At 40.0% G+C, this 20,936-nt stretch overlaps 1 protein-coding gene across 1 annotated transcript in view; it reads left to right on the plus strand.

The window, feature by feature from the left end:
• The window catches only part of NPTN (neuroplastin), a 94,938-nt gene that overhangs the window by 60,044 nt on the left and 13,958 nt on the right, over positions 1 to 20,936 (plus strand). Inside the window, exons 5-6 of the mRNA XM_089671389.1 lie at positions 785 to 918; positions 14,288 to 14,561. Of these exons, the coding sequence (XP_089527515.1) occupies positions 785 to 918; positions 14,288 to 14,561 (408 nt within the window). The remainder of the gene's footprint in view (positions 1 to 784; positions 919 to 14,287; positions 14,562 to 20,936) is intronic.

Genomic DNA, 20,936 nt, shown 5'->3' on the forward strand with positions numbered 1-20,936 from the left:
TGCTTTAATCAACAGGCACGTATTTTGGAGAATCAAAAATTGGAATCATTTGGAATCCGTTTCTCCATTATTGTGATTTTTTTTTTTCCTCTCATCTAGCAGTACTGAAATAATTTTGTTTATGTAGCAAAAAAAAAATCAGGTAGCAAGTGGTCCACCAAACTGATTTCAGAGTTGGTGAGTATCTGGCAAACAAAGAATATTTATTAGCAACATCTCTCTGCCCCTCCCACGGGCTTCCATGGTTTGCTGAACCTTCTGAAAATGCTGATTGGCTGTCTCAAGCTGCAATACTTTTGTAGTCTGTGACCTGAAAACTTGTATGCAGAATACCTTTTCTAACATACTCCTAAGGGGGGGGGTCGGTGAGTAAGGAAAAATTTGAAACCAGGAAAGAAGCTAGGCTAATGGCTTTTTCAGATAGCCTACATACATCTCTCAGTACAGGTTATACTTTGTGACTATTCTCCCCAGTTACACCAGGAGTAATGTTTTAACTGCCCTAAAATCTTTGAAATGTTCATTTTTTGTGCAGCGCTGAAGCTGCTCACCAAAATAAGGCAAGTATGATTTCATAAGCCTAACCTAATACAAGTAATTAGTTTTTATTTTTGGTCAATTTCATTTTAGCCCAGCTATTTTGCAGGATCTTATATGTTCGTTTTCACTTTGGTCTTGCAGAGAGATGGTTTGTTGCCTGGCTAGTCATTAGAAATATGTAGAAGATCAGGTGCTGGAATGAACAAAGGATATCTGTTTTATCTGCTGCATTTTCTGTTTTCAGCTGCTCCAGACATCACTGGACATAAAAAAAGCGAGAACAAAAATGAAGGCGAAGAAGCTCTTTTATATTGTAAATGTGTAGGATACCCACACCCAGACTGGTATTGGTTCAAGTTGGTTAATGACGTGCCAAATGTAAGTACAATAGACCTTGTAAATGGTGGTAACAAATTCATTGCTAAAAAAATTAGGATACCTATAGTGGTCTGATATTTTGGTGTGTTGACATGTGAAGATCAAATTGGAAAGGATGCTGTGTGGACTTGTGGTCTGCACTATTTGGAACAGTCAGATTATATATAAAATTTATGTTCTCTATATATAACATAGAAAAAAAATTGCTATCATATTCCCTATGCTGAATTTACAGTGCTTCTCTAGCCATTTTTTACATCTTTGAAATTGGAGGAGAGGGGACACTTTCACTGAAGCACCTGTTCTGAGACAACTATCTGGAAGTCTATTTTGCCTCACTTTGAGATTTCCTTTTTATTTCCTGTTGTGTTTCCAGAACAGGTAGTGAAGGAAATCTCCCCAATGTGGGGCACAGGAAAAAAACAAAACAAAAAAAGGATGGGTGGTTTAACCCTTCCCTATGTTATCTACAAACTTTCAGAAATGTTTTACTATAGAAAACCCTTAAGCAAAAGAAACAAGTTTTAATCATAATTCCACTTTGAACTCTTCGATTTTTAGGAAGTTGATTTTTTTTTTTTTAAGATTATAAAAATGTTGACAGTAACTTTGTTGTAAAGGTAAAATGACCAGTATTTCCCAAACACTGTCATTTTTTTGTACCATTCTGTTTATTGGGATTTATATATATATATATATATATATATATATATATATATATATATATATAAAAATATATATATATATATATATATATATAATTGTGGTGAAGAAATAGAAACATATTACTCAGGAAAAGTAGACATTGCAATTTATGGTAAATTCAATTTTCATCTTAGAAAAATGCATTCTATTGTGTATGTTGTGTGACATTATGAAAGGCAAGGTGATCGATGGATGCTATGTGTCACCTCGTATGCAGTCATATCTAGGACATTAAGGTGAAGTCCAGTCCAGGTTTTCCAGGCCACTATGGCAGAAGTGTTTCCGGACTTGTTTTTATGGTCAACTGATGACCGCCAGAAGGTGCTGTATAAAAAAGGCAGGACTGGAGCAAGAAGTTGCTCTTGGCCTGGGACTCAAGAGAGCCATATCTGAGTGAGCTGTGGATGAAAGTTTGCATTGTACAACAAAGAAAAAGGTTTGCATACTGTTTTGATTTTGTTGGTGACAGGGAGAAGCCCTTCACCGGTGAGATAGGAATCTCCTATGTTTAGTTAGTGCTTGGATGGTGAGGGTTTATTTTCTGTTTTGTTTATGATGCTTGCAACCTTTTAAATACAACTGACAAGTCAGATTTTAAGAAAGCCCTGCTGTCTGGACTACCATTTTTCCCAGGGAAGGCGATCCCCCACCTGAACTACCCTCCACAGTTATTACGATATATACAGTAAGCAAAATATGCCTAGTTAGAAATAGTGAACAGTACGACATAAAAAGTGTAGTGGTATTCTAATGTGTGATACTATACCGAACAAAGGCCAGTATCCTGAACTGCAGCAAAAGAACAAGAGGCAAAGGGAAGGGGGAGGTAGAGGGTGCGTAGGGTGTTAGGGTAAGGGACATAGGGGTTTACCTACTGCTCCATCTGTTATGTTCCTTGATGTTTAAAAAAAGGGGAAAAGTTTGAGAATTTAACAGTTTGAAGTGGGATCTAATGTGTAGCCATGAAGAACCATGGAAGCCAGACTTAGTACAATGTCGGTGCTTTTTTCTGATCCACTGTATTGGTGCCACTGGGGATGTCAGTGAAACAAAGTCCATTCCCTCCAGTGCCAGAATGTCTGCCATAGTCCCGCTATAAGTTGCTAATTGCCGCCATTACTTGTAAAAGAAAAAAAAAATCCCAGTATCTATACCGGCATTTGTAAACGCTATCATTTTAACGTAAACCAATTAATTTATATGTATTGGGATTTTTTTTTTCTAGCAAAGAAATGTCCCAGAATACATTTTGGCCTAAATGTATGCCGAAATGTGAAATTTTTTTTATTGGACATGTTTAATCGCAAAAAGTCCAAAATACTCGTTTTTTTTCTCAAAATTGTCAGTCTTTTTTTTGCTTATAGCGCAAAAAATAAAAACCACACAGGCGATCAAATACCACCAAAAGAAAGCTCAATTCGTGGGAGAACGGAAATTTCATTTGGTTGCAACGTTGCATGACTGTACAATTGTCAGTTAAATTAACGCAGTGCCGTAATGCAAAAAATGGCCTGGTCATGAAGGGGGGTAAATCCTCAGGAGGGCAAGTGGTTAAATAAGTGTTGACTGCATGATCAGTCATATTTTCAATATCAGTGCCAAAATGTCATGTTTTCTGCCAGGGTATGCAAACTTTTGAGCACAACTGTACATTTTAGCAGCTACTGTCTGACCTCTACATTGTGTACTCCTGCCCTCTGAACTCAGCACTGTGTACTCCTGCCTTCTGAACTCTACACTGTGTACTCCTGCCTTCTAAACTCTGCACTTTGTACTCCTGCCTTCTGAACTCTACACTGTGTACTCCTGCCTTCTGAACTCTGCACTGTGTACTCCTGCCTTCTGAACTCTACACTGTGTACTCCTGCCTTCTGAACTCTGCACTGTGTACTCCTGCCTTCTGAACTCTACACTGTGTACTCCTGCCTTCTGAACTCTGCACTGTGTACTCCTGCCTTCTGAACTCTACACTGTGTACTCCTGCCTTCTGAACTCTGCACTTTGTACTCCTGCCTTCTGACCTCTACACTGTGTACTCCTGCCTTCTGAACTCTACACTGTGTACTCCTGCCTTCTGACCTCTACACTGTGTACTCCTGCCTTCTGAACTCTGCACTGTGTACTCCTGCCTTCTGAACTCTACACTGTGTACTCCTGCCTTCTGAACTCTGCACTTTGTACTCCTGCCTTCTGACCTCTACACTGTGTACTCCTGCCTTCTGACCTCTACACTGTGTACTCCTGCCTTCTGACCTCTACACTGTGTACTCCTGCCTTCTGAACTCTACACTGTGTACTCCTGCCTTCCGAACTCTGCACTTTGTACTCCTGCCTTCTGAACTCTGCACTTTGTACTCCTGCCTTCTGAACTCTGCACTTTGTACTCCTGCCTTCTGACCTCTACACTGTGTACTCCTGCCTTCTGAACTCTACACTGTGTACTCCTGCCTTCTGAACTCTGCACTTTGTACTCCTGCCTTCTGAACTCTGCACTTTGTACTCCTGCCTTCTGAACTCTGCACTTTGTACTCCTGCCTTCTGACCTCTACACTGTGTACTCCTGCCTTCTGAACTCTACACTGTGTACTCCTGCCCTGTGCTATATATGGCCTTGCTAGGTTAGCTCCCTTACGGCCCTTTTAGCACGATTTTGGAGCAGCATTATCCATTTGAATGGATCTCCCTCCCCTCCCTAAGCACGTATTTTGTTGCGTGGAAAATGGCAACAAAAACACACAGGCTGTTACACATGTTTGGGGTGCCATAGAGAAATAGTGGCAGTGCAAGCGTGGCATGCATTTTTTTGCACGGTTTTTGCAAGTTTACAGAAAGGCTCTTTTCTGCTTTTCATTTCTGCTAAACATTATTGTGAACAGGGTCTAAAAATAGGGCGTTGTGCCTGGTGAGCTTTGATTTCTCCCATGTTGTTCACAACTGTAAGTTTGCCTACCTCTGTTCTAAACATATGTTTTCAAATGAAGTCAATCTGCAGAACCTATAGCTTATTGGAGAAAGACTGGGAGTAGTGTTTAATTTTGTGGATTGGAATTCTGAAAACGGTGGATGCAATGTTCAGTTTGTTCTGTGGTTAATATCTTCATAGCAAAATAATTGTTTAGCCACAAACAGGCAGCCTGATGTTCAAGGCTGGAAGGTAATAAAGGTGTATAACTGAAGGAGGTAATCATAGATGTTTCGGATGACAAGTGATATGTAATTTTACGGTATACCCAAATATTTCTAATGTGGATCATGGATGTTAGATGATGAGAAACGTGGATGCTGGGAGTAGGAGACCAGATTAAAGAGTTAGTATGGATAGGGGATTCTTGTTATTTCTGACCACCTTTTTACATGGTAAATTATGTCAAGTGACATAAGTTGGCTGCTAGGTAGTATTTAATGATATCTTGGAAATTCAGACCACCCTGTGTTTTCTGTGCTATAAGTACTTGTCTAGCCACTCTCTGTCGTTGCCCATGTAAAATAATGCCTGTTACAGTGTTTTAAGGTCTTTAAGTGGGTTCTTGATAGGCAAAGTTTTAGTTCTAGACCAGTGTGGGTAAAAGTGTCATCTTGTGGTTATTTTACCTTTCCAAGACCTATGATAGTGTTTCCATTTCTGCAACTAGTTCCTTCAATAGTGGGAGGTAGCTAGGTAACTAGATTGGATACCTGAGATCTGAGGTAAATCCCTAAATATTACATTTTAATCTGTTTTTCAGTGATAGATTAAAGAGGATTACATTGTGGACTGTTTGTGCTGGAATGTTTATAGGTAAGGCTTCAGTCACCCACAACTGACTGAACAAACCCACAGCAGTAAAATCAGTCTGTATATGCAGTAAAGCATGCTTATATATAAACTGGTGCAGCGCTGCCCTGGATATTGCCGTCTAATAAGTAAATCCAAAATAAAAATTTATAGTGATAAGAATAATTTATAAGTGACTATTAGTGTATACAGTGAATAATTATACCGCACAATCCCCTATCATGAAGTGAACTGATCCACTCAGGGATCTAAAGTGAAACAAAAAAGTGACTAAATATGGTAAGTCACGTGATAATGGGACGTAACGCGTAGGAACGTGGTGACGTATTTCAGGCGTAGATGCCATCTTGCTACACCTAAAAAGCCCATGCAAGTACACCCATAGCATGAGGTTTACAGCTTGTTTTATTTTAATGAAAAGTGAGTGGGCATTTGGCTATATATGTTCTTAAAAGGTATAATAAACAGATTTACACTATGGAAGAGCTCTTTTCTGTCTTTACCCTGATCTTAATGTGAGCTGGCTGTATCTCATTAAAACATCCCTGGAGGGGATCCTGCTGCTTCTTTCACATACCAGTGAAGGGGATATCACCGCTTTGCACGGATATCATCCACGTAGGGGGAACTAACCATGAAAGGTCCTTTTTTGTGTTCCAACAAGCATTTTGGCCCCTTTGGGTCGCTTCAAGGAGGTGAGGGGGCAATTCAGCCGCTTATGGATTATTTCCTATTGGTTGTTATGCATATCCACGTTATCTCATGCACTTTCTAAAGTCGTTGGAATATTTGGTGTTCACGCACCTCTGAACTTTCTTTTTGGACTTATTTCATAATATTATTTAAAATTAAGTGGTGTTGATTTTTTTCATAACATTATTTCTATTATGTTCATTTAATTTTGGTATACATTGCTGTTTTATTACAGCACTTGTCACTATTGTGAAATTTGATTCCGCATTTAGGGATTCACATATCGATGTCCTTTTATCATGCAGCAGTAAATGACCACTGCTCAGTTCTCCGGTATTCTCAGAGAACACAGTTCTCCTGTGAATGCCTTTTTATGAAGCGATGTAGATCAGTTCTCCAAACGAAGGGAGAAGCGATCTACAAATTCTGGAAACCGGCTGCTTTTACTATAATCTCACAAGATTACAGTAAGAGATCAGTCAAACACTGACTTTACTTTACTAAGCAACAGTAAATTATCGCTGCTTCATTTGCGGTTCCTCCAATTCTCCACCTTTTGAGCTGGAGAATCTGAAGGGAGAACACAGATCTCCAGTGAAGGGCTGACATTGCTCCTTCATACACTGGTCATCTGTGTGCTGAGATGATCAGCGGAGAACATGTTCTCCACTGATCATCTCTGTTTCCTAAGCCACTAATGATCGGAGATCAGCAACGATCCTCAGGATCGCCGCTGATCTCTGTTTCATAAAAGGACACCATTGTCACCTGTTTCTTCACTTTTATCTGCCATAATTTAGCCATTGTGGTCACTAATATTGTGAGTATATTGGTCCCAATTTTAGGGATTCACTATATACAATTTTGTTCCTTTTTTTTTTTTCCTTTATTAACATTGTTCACATCAGTGCAGTCCCATTTGGACTTTTTGTTCTCACTCGTTCCTGTTTTTGTTACCATGTTTAGTCACTTTTTTGTTTCACTTTAGATCCCTGAGTGGATCAGTTCACTTCACAATAGGGGATTGTGCGGTATAATTATTCACTGTATACACTAATAGTCACTTAGTTATTCTTTTCACTATAAATTGTTATTTTGTATTTACTTATACTTATTAGACGGCAATATCCAGGGTAGCGCTGCATCAGTTTATATATATATATATATATATATATATTATTATTATAAAAATACAGGATTTATATAGCGCCAACAGTTTGCTCAGCGCTGTACATTATAATGGGAGACAGTACAGTAACAATACGATTCAATACACGAGTGGTTCGAGGGCCCTGCTCCTTGGAGCTTACAATCTAGGAGGGAGGGGATAGTGGTACAGGAGGAAATAGCTGTGGGGGATGGAGTGGTAGGAAGAGTGGAGGAGTTCAGTAATTAGCTGAGGGCGGGGTAGGCTTCCCTGAAGAGATCGGTTTTCAGAGTGCGCCTAAAGGTGAGGAGAGTAGGTGATAGTCTGATGGATTGGAGTGGGGAGTTCCAGAGGATGGGGGAAGTCCTGGAGGCGGGCATGGGAGGAGGAGACCAGGGAACTAGAAAGTAGGAGGTCTTATGAGGAGCGGAGAGTACGTTTTGGGTGGTATTTGGATACCAGGTCGGTGATGTAGTTTGGGGCAGTATTATGAACAGCTTTATACGTCAATGTTAGCATTTTGAATTTTATCCATTGGGCGATCGGAAGCCAGTGGAGGGATTGGCAGAGGGGGGTGGCGGATACGGAGCGGTTAGTAAGGTGGATGAGTCTAGTCGCCGCATTCAAGATAGACTGAAGCGGGATAGCCTGCGGTGAGGTAAGCCGACGAGGAGGGAGTTGCAGTAGTCAAGGCGTGATATAATAAGGGAGGGAATGATTTGCTTAGTGGTTTCCGGGGTTAGGAATGGACGTATTTTGGAGATGTTGGGGAGGTGTAGTCTACATGAGTTTGGCAGCAATTGGACCTGTGGCTGGAAGGACAGATTGGAGTGTAGGATGACACCTAGTACTCTGGCTTGAGGTGTGGGACTGATGGTGGTGGTGTTGGTCTTGATGGAGAAGTCGGGGGGGGGGGGGGGGGGTGGCGCGGGCTGGGGGTAAGACTAGGAGCTCAGTTTTGGGAAAAAATTAGTTTGAGGAAGTGGAGTGACATCCAATCCGATATGTCGCTCAGTAGGCTAGTGATATGGGCGGAGACTGAAGGGGTGAGGTGAGGGGTAGAGAGATAGATTTGCTGAATAGTGGCCATTAGCTTTGGCGGTTAGCAGGTTGTTGGTGAGTTTGAGTATGGCAGTTTCGGTGGAGTGTAGGGGGCGAAAGCCAGATTGTAGGGGATCAAGGAGGTTGTTGTCGGTGAGGTGGGAACTCATGCGATTATAGACTAAGCTTTCTAGGAGATAAACTTGTGACTCCAGCCAAAAGTGAAAAATGCGCACTCACCGGAAGCGCATCGATAATGCGCATAAATAATAATCCTCAAGGTATATTAGTCAATCCAGTGAACTTTTTCCTATGGTGTTGTCATCAAGCTGGTAAGGAGATGTTTAAATCCACTGGTTCCAGAGGTCCTCCTTAGGATTAGTGAGGTGATCAGCCTGGATATGGGGCTCCTATTCCTCCGGATATGCTGGATACTACCTGGTACCTGTGGGCTTAATAGCACCTCTTCCACCAACGTCTCCTTGTGCTAGGAGATGTTGGATGGCTTATAGGAAGGGGTCTTGGAGACCTGCACTATATCGCCAAAAGTATTGGGACACCCCTCCAAATCATTGGATTCAGGTGTTCTAATCACCTCCATGGCCACAGGTGTATAAAATTAAGCACCTAGGCGTGTAGACTGCTTCTACAAACATTTGTGAAAGAATGGGTCGCACTTAGAAGCTCAGTGAATTCAAGCGTGGTGCCGTGATAGGTTGCCACCTGTGCAGTAAGTCCATCCGTGAAATGTCCTTGCTATTAAATATTCCACGGTCAACTGTTAGTGGTATTGTAACAAAGTGGGAGCAACAGTAACTCAGCCACCAAGTGGTAGGCCATGTAAAATGACAGAGCGTGGTCAGTGCATGCTGAAGTGCACAGAAGTCGCCAACTGTCTGCAGACTCAATAGCTAAAGACCTCCAAACTTCATTTGACCTTCAGATTAGTGCAACAGTGCGTAGAGCGCTTCATGGAATGGGTTTCCATGGCCGAGCAGCTGCATCTAAGCCTTACATCACCAAGTGCAATGCAGAGGTGTAAAGCACGCTGCCACTGGACTCTAGAGCAGTGGAAGCTTGTTCTCTAGAGTGATGAATCACGTTTCTGTCTGGCAATCCGATGGATGTCTCTGGGTTTGGTGGTTGCCAGAACGGTACTTGCCTGACTGCATTATGCCAAGTGTGAAGTTTGGTGGAGGGGGATTATGGTGTGGAGTTGTTTTTCAGGGGTTGGGCTTGGCCCTTTAAGTGCCAGTGGAGGGAACTCTTTTGGAGAATTTCATGCTCCCAGCTTTGTAGGAACAGTTTGAGGATGGCCCCTGCCTGTTCCAACATGACTGCACACCAGTGCACAAAGGTCTATAAAGACATGGATGAGAGAGTTTGGGGTGAAGGAACTTGACTGGCCTGCACAGAGTCCTGACCTCAACCCAAAAGAACACCTTTAGGATAATTTAGAGCGGAGACTGCAAGCCAAGCCTTCTGGTCCGACATAGGTGCCTGACCTCACAAATGCGTTTCTGGAAGAATGGTCAAACATTCCCATAGATTCACTGCTAAACCTTGAGGACAGCCTTCCCAAGCTGCAAAGGGTGGGCCAACGTAATATTTAACCCTACGGACTAAGACTGGGATGCCATTGGTTCATGTGCATATAAAGGCAGGCACCCCAATACTTTTGGCAATATAGTGTATGTGTTTATGGGCAGCAGAGGCTTCTGTGCTGATAGTGTCTTTAGTCTGTACAAATAGTTGGGAACTGGTGAGACCAGCTCATGATCCTTTGACCATCATGACAGCCAATCACCGTGAACACATGACTTTGCAGATCTTCTCATCCACCCAAGCGTACAAGCCCAGTTAAAGATACGGTGGGTAGGAATGGGTTAATGGAGTGTGTAGACCTAGAGGCATTGTCTGCTTTGAGTTTACGAGTTAACCTTGTGGAAGCTTTATTCATAAAATGTTTATTTTATAGAATGTTTCACATATTAAGGTTTTCTTTTTCTGCTGCTTAACCACTTCTCGCCCACTCACAAAGTATTGCGGACGGGCAGCCGCTGCAGGTAAAGCGACTTACCCATACGTTGTGGCCTACTTCCGGGTTTCGGGTGTGCGCTGCTTTGCATTGGTTTGCTAGTGAGAGCCTCCCCAGATCAGGCCTGGAAGAGAGACTACTGACATTGTCATAATGTGAACTTCATGCCATAGTGCCCTGTTTTTGTGGATAAGTACATTTTTGGTCTTGACAGTGAGGATGACTGTGACTAAGATGAAATGTTTGCCATGTCTCCAATGGGAAATCAGGTGGTCCAATGGAATGGGGCACAAGGGGTGAAGGGCGGAAAAAAGTCCAAGTAAACGTGAGTGGATACAAATAGCAACCAATATAATGAGAAAAGAGAAACAAACTTTTATCCCCTTCCTGTCCAGGCCAATTTTCAGCTTTCAGTGCTATCACACTTTGAATGACAGTTGTACGGTCATGCAACACTGTACCCATATGAATTTTTTAGCATTTTTTTGTGACAGATAAAGCTTTATTTTGGTGGTATTTATTCACCACTGGGATTTTTATTTTTTTTGCTATGTAAATGAAAATGTCCAAAAATTTTGAAAAAAAAGTGTTTTTCTTATAAAATTTTGCAAATAGTATTTCATCATAAATCTTGGCCAAAATTTATTCCGTTATATTTTTAGTAAAAAAAAATAACCCAAATTAGTTTATAACCAAACATTATAATTTTTAAACTTTTTTTTTTTACATTTTTATTTTATTTTCTTATATTATTTGTTTTGTTTTTTGTTTTTTTACATACTGTCACCCTAGCAGTACAGTGTCACCATGGTGACACTGTACTACTTGTGGGGGGTGATGATTTATTTTTTTTACACTGATTGCTGTTATACCCATAAAGGCTGTAAAAGCAATCATTTCTCCTTCTCTCTGGCTGCATTCTTGCAGCCATTGAGAACTACTGTGTGAGCTGTGATTGGTCACAGCTTGTCACATGGTACAAGGCTGTTGTGAATAGCCTTGTACCATGTGACCTCCTGTGATCATTCACAGATTTCACACGTAGTAAGCAATGATGTCAGAAGTGACATCTTGCTTACTACTCTGCATGTGATCACTGATTGGCCAAGCAGTGATCACTTGATCGGGACCTCGCACAGAGGTCCCGTCCGACGATTGGAGTTGCACTGTGTTCGCGGTGTTGCGCGCTCCCAGGGAGCACGCAGAAGCAGGGGGCGGGGAGGCTGTTTATAAATGGCCACCCGACCCTGCACTGCCACCGTCCGGCCGTTTATATACAACGGCCAGACGGGAAGTGGTTAAAGCTCATGTAAGCAAGTAACAGCCAATTACTGTCCCCAGTGGTTCTATATTGCCCTGCCAACTTGGCGTTTTGGGGGGAGGTGGGTAGATCTGTAGTAAATGGATATACAGTATATAACCATTATAGTAGGTGGGAGCAATGACTGGGTTTGTCTAAGAGCTCTTGTCTCTGTAGCCTGCCTTACTAAATAGAGGGATACTACAGCAAGTAATGTGTGAAGCTATATAAAAATATATTGATATGCAGGGGAAATATAAATGCCCTATAGTTTCAATTCAGATAACGTGAATAGCCATTGCAAGTTATTAGGGAATTTCCCAAAAACCCACTCGTGATCCCACAAACCGTTTGTTTAAAACTGCCATTCTGAGATGTAAATGTAATGTGTATGTAAACCCGTAAAATGACTTTGCCCCCTTTTTGGTTTGTTAAATATAACATTTTCAATAATATATCTTTGATGAGGGAAAAAAAATAAGTTGCTCCCTGCCAGAAAGTGTTTGTTTTCTGCTGCACTCTTGTTACACTCCAGCAACTGGTCTCAGTTCCCAGATGTTTATAGTGTTGTTAAAAGAAGAGGGGATGCTAATCTCACGTTTTAAGATGTGTTGCTGCCATCAGTTTCAAAATGTCCTTATTCTTTTCTTAAACTGATCCATTTTCTCAGTTTAAACATTTGATATGCTATTTTCTATTATGAATAAAATACGTGTTTATGAGATTTGCAAATCGTTGCATTCTGTTTATGTAGATTTTTATCTAGTGTCCCAACTGTTTTGGAATTGGGTTTGTAGTTAGGAATATGTCCACTCCCTCTGTGGACTACAGAACACCACCCCCATGTTATGGTTCAGAAGACAGGGGAAGGTGTTCTACAGTCCTAGCCTACCTCTCTTCCTAGGGTAGTAAAATTGCTTTTTCATAGTACAGAGCTTTGTCACCCTAGGACAGTAAGTCCTACTAGTGGAATCAATGGGTAAAAATAAAAGGACAAATGCCTGAAGAAAATATAAAACTGCTTTCTAAATAGCTGTAGCTCATTGTACGTCTGCTGCATTGATAATGTAAATATCTGTAAAATCCAAAAATAAAAGTGAGACTCCTTGTAAAGGCCGGCAACTAAATTTAAGAGAACGTGCAGATCCAATTGAAGTGATCTTCTTATTGAAAACCATTGGTAATAAAGCAGTCTCTTTGTAATCTGCCAAGCTGATCAATTACTTGAGAGAACTAGATTTTTAATAGCAAGCATTGACGAACTTTGTGTGGTGTTTTTTTTTTTTTTTTCTCCTCTTTAGTTGCAGGTGAACTAGTTCTGTTCTTCAGTGCTTGTCAGATCTACTGTCCAACATCCAAACTTGGTGTTACTAAACCCACAACAGTAAATTCAGTCTGTATATGCAGTAAAGCATGCTTGTTATACTCACTGTGGAACCTAAGTGGTTAATCCTCTGCATTGTGTAAAAAGGCTTTTTGATCCTGACTTCTCTGATCCTCCCCTTTGTCCAGTGCCCCCTCTTTTCTCCTTATAAGACATATTGTGTGGAGACATTCTGCACAAGCTCAGTTTAGTGTATTGCTAGAGAGGTTTTTTTTTTCTTGGGAGAGTGCATGTGATCAGCACAGGGCCAAACAGCACTGTACAGACAGAGGTCAGGGGTTCTGCATCCTCCTAGAGCAGAAAGAAAACTACTCCTACAAGCGTTCACCAGTGCTCTGCTGGACACTGATAGAATTTACAAGACTGCTCTAACTGCTGATGAGAAAAGGTATTTAGCAGTTTATATTTACTAAAATAATTGCACTTCCATGTTCTGTGTACTTTGGGAGAACAGATATAGTGAGTGCAGGGTCCTGGGTTTAGTAACACTTTAAGGGGGTTAATCCTTCTCTGATCCTTCCCTTCTACTGTCTCCAATCCATCTGCTGATAGAACAGAGCCTTGAGAAGATATATTGTGTGGAGACACTCTGCACATGCTCAGTATAGTGTGTACTGCTAGAGGGTCTTTTTTTTCTTTTTCTTAGGATAGTGCATGTGATCAGCACAGGGTCAGTCGGCACTGTCCAGACAGAGGGCCAGGGGTTATTCAATCTTATGAGGTAGTGAGATTAGAATGAAAACTCTTCCTACAAGCTTTAACCAGTGCTCAGCTGGACACTGATAGAAGTCACAAGACTGCTCTACCTGCTAATAAGGAATTTAGCAGTTTATATTTAGTAAAATAAATTCATTTCCGTGTACTGTGGGAGACCGAATGTAGTGAATGCAGTGGATGTAGTGAATGCAGGGTCCTGGGTTTAGTAACACTTTAATCTGTTTGGCAACCATAACAATAAAATTGCCAGTACTGTATAAACATAGTCTGGTCAAAGCATTTTGGTAGTTTGCGAAACACTGCATAGTTGGTGAGCACTTTGCTACCATTCTTATTTGCACTGCTAGTGCTGATGTACATTCCTAGGACAGGAGGAGAGGCGTAACACCTGGGTTAGGGATTTGTAGTGGAGAGGTGCTACGTTGATGCCTTGCTGAGAAATAAGTAGCAGGCTAAAGTTTTTTGTCTGTTTCCACAGATTAAGTTTGTGTGGATGCTTTTAAACTTGTTTAGTACTTCTCACAACATCTTTTACCTGTTAATAAATAAAATGTTTTCATATTTTGCAGCTACTAAATAATGAGAGTGGACGTATATCTATCACCAGCAAAGAAAACATCACTGAGCTGAAAATCACAAAGCTGGACATCAGCGAGGACCCTGGTGTGTACATATGTAATGCTTCAAATTCGGTTGGCAACACTACAAGCCGCATCATCTTGAGAGTGCGCAGTCACCTGGCTCCTTTGTGGCCCTTCCTTGGCATTGTAGCAGAAATTGTCATCTTGGCGGTTATCATTGTTGTGTATGAGAAGCGCAAAAGACCTGACGAGGTTCCAGATGGTAAGAGAGGGGGAAGGGGCATAAAGGCATTTTAATATATATTCAATCTTGTGCTACATTACAGGTTAGGTGTTTGGGCCAAATCGGAAAAACATCTGAAAATGCAGTTTGAACTACAGAAACCAGATCTTTTAGCAGAGACTCAATCAAAATTATGTTTGACTGCATGATACTTGAGGATCTCTACACAGTGTGTAGTTTTTTTGTTTTTTTCTTACTATTATTCTACCATATATCCTAGACACTTGTTGCATTGTATTGGCATTTCCCATAGGGTTGAATGAAATGTGAGGTGTTAGAGACTTATAGGCAGAGAAACATGCACTGGGAGGGCAGCTGTCCCAGCCCATGCCAAAAGTGGCTTCTGATGACCCCATTATGACTGAAGGTCAACTTACATCTCCCATGCAGTGGCTAATAAAGCCTAAAAGATAAGGTGCGGTATTAAGAATGATATTTGAGGACTTCAATATGCTGCCTGTTAAAATAACATCAATCACTCATGTTCGCAGCCAATCCATGTTTTCTGCATTATCACTTTTACTCATCCAAGAACAGCCTAGTGTTTATTATTTTTATCATTTTAAGATTTATCTTAAAATGATTTTATTTTCTTCTGGTCCCCATATTCATTTGCTCTGGGTTGTACATGTGCCACTAGCAAATAAAAGTTGACAAAGTTTGGCTTTTAAAGCCTGAATTACAAAATGTAGTTATTTTTCTTTCTAAACGATGTTTAAAAAACATCTGCCCTATTGCAACCCCTGGTAAAACGTATGGAATCACCACTCTTGGAAAATGTTCATTCAATTGTTTAATTGTGTAGAAAAAACTAATCACAGACATGCCTCAAAATTATTTTCATTTAACATTACAACGTTCTGGCTTTAAGAAGTACTTTAAGAATAAAAAGAGAAAACTGTAGTCAGTTGCAACTGTTTTTGCAGATCAAACAGAGGAAAATATTATGGAATCATGAAAGAAAAACACTACAGTAGACCACTAATACTTTGTTGCACCACCTCTGGGTTTTATAACAGCTTGAATTCTCTGAGGCATGGATTTAACTATCATGAAACCATATTCTTCATCAATCTGGCTCCAACTTTCTCTTATTGCCAGATCAGCTTTGCCGGTTGGAGTCTTATCATGGACTATTTTCTTTAATTTCCACCATAGATTTTCAATTAGATTGAGGTCCAGACTATTTGCAGGGGTGTGAAAGTTTCTGAAAAAACTATTTGTCCAGGGTCTAAATCGGTGTCCCAATCTACTTGTCCTGATAAATTTTTTTTAACCAAAACCGTATTTAAATCTGCTTTTAAGTAATGTCTGGGGCTTTCAAAAACAAGAGGGACTTTATGGCAACTTCAACGTTTAATATTATTAAAATTGCACTGTATGTCTCTTCCTTCCCTCCCTGCCTGTCTCCAGCACCGTACCCGGGGACTAGCGGGGAGGGGAGAGACCTTGCAGTGCAGTGAGCACCGATTGAGTGCTCGTCAGGAAAGGGGAGTGTCGGGCTTACCCTTTATCCCTTTCGCTGCCAGAACCATTTGCGTTTTTTGCTCACGGTTAAAAAATCATTTCAGGCCTGAAGATTACACAAAACCCACAAACATTATATATTTTCTGAAATTAGAGACCCTAGACAATTAGTGGTAGTTCCAATTTTTTATACACTTAAGTTAATTTTAGGTCACAAAAAGCAATAAATTATCCAATTTGTTTGTAAAATATAAAAGTTGAGGTTGTATCGAGTAAATAGATATCCAGCATGTCAAACCTTAAATTTGTGTGAGCTCGTGAAATGGCGACAAACGTTAGCACCCTATATTTTTCTATAGGTGATGCTTTTAAAGCCTCTTATAGGCCATCCATTTAGCGTTAGAGGATTTCTGATGCTAGAATTATTGCTCTCATGCTGGCGTGCACGGTGATTTTTAACGTGTATTCCAGTTGTCATTTTCATGCGTAGGCACCCCAGCGCATGCTATCACGTGTGTACATATGTGGGGGTGTAACTAATTTTTTTAAAATAAAAAACAAATTTTTTTGGGGGGACATCCAGGTTTTTTTTTTTCACTGCAGACTAATTAGCAGCTGTTTGTTCTAGAACTGTAAAGTACATGGTGATTCCATAATATTTTCCTCAGAATTGAGTGATTCCATATTTTTTTTCTCTGCCTGATCTGCAAAAACAATTGCAATTGACTGCAGTTTTTTCTTTCTTTTTCATTTTTTTTAAGTGTGTCTTAAAGCCAGAAGGTTGGATGATAAATAAAAATAGTTTTTGGAGACATGTCTGTGATTTTTTTTTTCTTTTTTCTACACAATTATAATTGAATGAACATTTTCCAAGAGTGGTGATTCAATACTTTTTGCCAGGGGTTGCTATAGCAGACTCCTCTGTTGTATACTACTTAGGCATCTTTAAGAAAGAATATTCAATTTGTTCAGTAAACAAGCATGAAAAGATATTTTGCAGTGATTTTGGATGGCATCCCCTTTCACTCAGAAACCAGGGTTGGTAAGACCTTAGGTTAAAAGGAAACATCCGCGCCATCTCTGCCAATATGTACTGTATACGATATGCTACTACATAGTAGCACATCTTTATCTAGCTATGCTATATAACCAAACAAAAGAAGACTTCTACAGTTCTACTGGCGTATGTAGTGTCATTAAAGACTTTCAAATGCAGTTAATGCCAGTTCAAGTATTGCTATTTAGTGCAACTTAAAGTTCTCTTTGCAATGTCTCTTATAAACCATTTGTCTTCCACAAAGAAAACTATGGTAAGCTGTTTAAGTCTAAATGTTAATGTTGTTTTTAATACTTGTGCATACATCCATGGATACCAACATCATAAGCAGTCCCCAGCTATGCTTCCTTGACAGCATGTGCTGCAGTAAAAGCGTCACCCTCAGAGATATATGTACCTGGAAGAAAAAAGTCTACCTAAAGCAGTCAAATGTAGCCTTTGTAGAAGAGGTTTAAAATCTAGGACTGCTTTGTGTGGACTACACTCCTGCTTTTTGACAGCATAGCTCTGTTAATTTAGAATTAGTTCTAAGCCTATTTGAACCATATTAACAGTATATAATTTCAAAAGAATGTGTCTGTTGTGATTAACAATGTCACTCACACATTTCTTCCCTTTACCTGGTATATCTGGTAAGTTTGTGCCCTATATGCTTTTAAGTAACACTTCTCTGCAGGAACAATTTAATGTCATGTTCTTTGTCCTGAGGTTTGTATAAACACTTATATCTGAGCCCTGGTGCCAGCTTGCTGTGGGCATGAAACACACTGTTGAAATGACTGCATGGTCATATGGCAACTTGGGGTAGACTAGTATTTCCTTTGTCAGTACCAGTGAAAGTTTGTTCAAGCTTTTGACAAAGCTTTTACCTCCATGCAATAAGGTTTTTATTTGTCTTGTTTTATAAACTTAACGGCAGGTTTTGGCAATATGTAAACATTAGCATTGCTTTTATAATGAGATTAGTTTGCTCCCTCCTCCACCCTTTGTCTAGAAATTCAGCAGTGCTTTTCATACTCGAGCATGAACTGAGGTGTGTTCTCTCTGGCTCAGCTTTCCCTTCACGTAATCTGTTTGTATACCCATGCATTTTTTGCATAGGTTTTAGTTGACTGGTTTCAGATTCTGCTTCGCTACAGATTTCTTTGTTTTTGAAACTCTGCCATTGCTTCCAGCTTCAGCGGCCCAATTATTTAGATGCAGTAAGCTATGCATCTCTGCAGCAAAGTATTCAGCTGCAGGGAAATGTTGAAGTGATGCTTATTTCAACATTTCTTGTGGGTGTTGGTCACTGGACTGCTCAGTAAGACGGTGTATTCAAAGGGAACTGACTTATTGAGTCAAAGAGTTCAACATTTCACTTTTAACCAAACTGCCTTCATTTCCATCTCAGCAATTGTATAAACTACTAAACTGGCTGTATTAGCCTAGACTGAGCTTGCTTTTCCCAAATCTGTCCATATCTGTTGCGAGAGGTAAAGCTCAGTATACCTAGTGTGAACTGTTTGGGTGGAATTTGAAGTTGTATAGTTTAACTCTCTTTATGTTCCCCCCTCTGGTGTATTTGGTTCCCTGTTAAAAGGTATAAGTCATTTTAATTAATGGACTAGTAATTTTGTTATTTAATCATTAACCAGAGGCCTGAACTCTTCAATTTTTCACATGGAAATATTTGGTGTGTGCATGGGTGTGTGTGCTAGGATTCTCTCTTCAAGCATAGTTTTCCAGCATGATGCACTGCAGCTTTGTCTGCCATTTGAAAAGGGTTCCCTTTTATTGGCAGTTCAGTGTATCCTGCTGGTTTACCTGGGCACTGCCTGAATAAACCTGCTCTTCCATTCACCATTGCTTTCTATCCGCTTCACATTTTGCTTGCCTCCTTTCTCAGCGACACAGATTGGATCAATCACTCCATTTCTTTTCTCCCAAAGTGTTTTTCTTTTTAAGTTTTCTTTACTTTGTTGGTTGGGAGGGGGAATCCAGGGAGGCAGCTTCTCTAATGATTCTTGTCGGTTACTGTGACTTTTTTTTTCCCCCCCTTCAATTGCATCAAACCCTAAATATTATGGTGGTAAGTGCGAGTTTTGCATGCTTTTCCAGTTTGTTTAATCTCGCTTCCGTTGTTGGGATTGCTCAAGCCCATGATGTTAACACTTGGAGTTTCCCTCATCCACTTTCACAACTAATTTTCAGTTTATTTTGGTTTTCTTGTTTGTTTCTCCTTCGCTATGTTTTAATAAAAACAAAAAAGCAGGTTTTTTTGTAATCTCCCTTACTCACTGCCTGCCCCTATCTGTGTCCTCAATTTAGGTGGGTTCTTGGCCTGTTATGTCCTTGTTATGGTACTGGGTCAGTAAAATAGTTAGTGCAGAATCACAAAAATGGCAAAACGTAGCTGTACACCTTTTGACAAATATTTTCTCATTCCAGTTTATAGCGGTGTTTAAGCCCAAAACCAAAAATCTAACCTATTGCAGGTTACCAGTCCTTAGATGTAGTGGCTGCATTCATTTTTTTTTTTTTGGTGCTTTTTCCCCTTTGTTTTCATCTAGTGATCCAGCAAGTTACACACTTCTGAATTAGAGTGCCTGCTCTTTGGGTGAAGGAGCAACAGAGACACCTTTTGGACAGTAGCATTGTTAATCTGGGGCTAGGGGAGTGTTAGATGTACTAGCAGATTTAGATGGACCTGACTAACAAATTGCTTATTAAAGGTGTTAGCTGGAGTTTGGCTTCAGTTATAGCAATAGTTTCTTTTTCTTTTAGGAAAAGATTCTACATAAATAAAAGCTTACCATTGTAACCACCCCTGTAAAAAAAAAAAAGTTTGTCCCAATCCTCCAACTGCTACATCTGCAGGTCAGCTGGTTCTATTTAAAAAAAAAAAAAAAAAAGACTGACTGGATCACCAGGTGAAAAACAAAATGAAAATAAAGTCTAAAAAAAAGAAAAGTAATACAGCCATCACATCTAAGAGCTGGTAAGCTGCAATATAATGTCTGCTTTTGGGTTTAACACCACTTTAAGTCCTCAATGACTTTATAAAACACTGCAGGGATTCTTCTCTGTGACAAATAATTCTCAAGCCTTTCATTACCCCATGATGACATTTCTTACAGTACAACTGCAGAGGGAGCTTGAGCGCTATTGCTGAGAAACTCCTCAGATTTCTGATAGAAATATAAATTTCCAGTTCTTTTCCAAGTTGGCTAACAACGGTTTGGATTTTTAGGATGCAATTTGTAATATGTAGGTGAGGATTTTTTCACTTGAAGTATAGGGTTTATCATTATATTGAGTTTAATTTCTAAGAACAATCTGGTTTGCTGTTAAAGGTTTATATGAAGCTGCAACCTTCCAGTTATCTGTACGCTAGGGCATATATATATATCTATGGGCCAGTTAGTTTAAAGTTTAATGGGCTGTAGACAAAATCAAATTGTTGATTGGTTGCAGTGTTTCAAATGTTGTACTCAAGCAAGATTCTGTTCAGTCTGTACTTTGTAGTTTGGGCAGAGCCATGTAGGCAGGCAGTCGGATAAATATTAGGTGCCCTTTGCAGTTCATATCCACAGCTAACTAAAGGGGACTATTATATTCAAAATCATTGGATGAACGGAAGCATATTTTCAGATACACTGCACATCACTGTATGTACGATAAAACCCTTGTTCATAGGGCTTGTTCTTGATGTTTGAGTTTACCTGCATTTTGGGAAAAACACTGTACAGATACTGCAAAGAAAAGATTGTACCAATGTACCGAATGTTATAGTCCCCTTAGTTCAGCAAATGCAGCCTGTAGCTTTTATCTCCTTTTAAAAAATGTTA

Source organism: Staurois parvus, unplaced genomic scaffold, assembly GCF_062004578.1.
Source record: "Staurois parvus isolate SC_StPar_1 unplaced genomic scaffold, SC_StPar_1.0 ptg000105l, whole genome shotgun sequence".
Lineage (NCBI taxonomy): Eukaryota > Metazoa > Chordata > Amphibia > Anura > Ranidae > Staurois > Staurois parvus.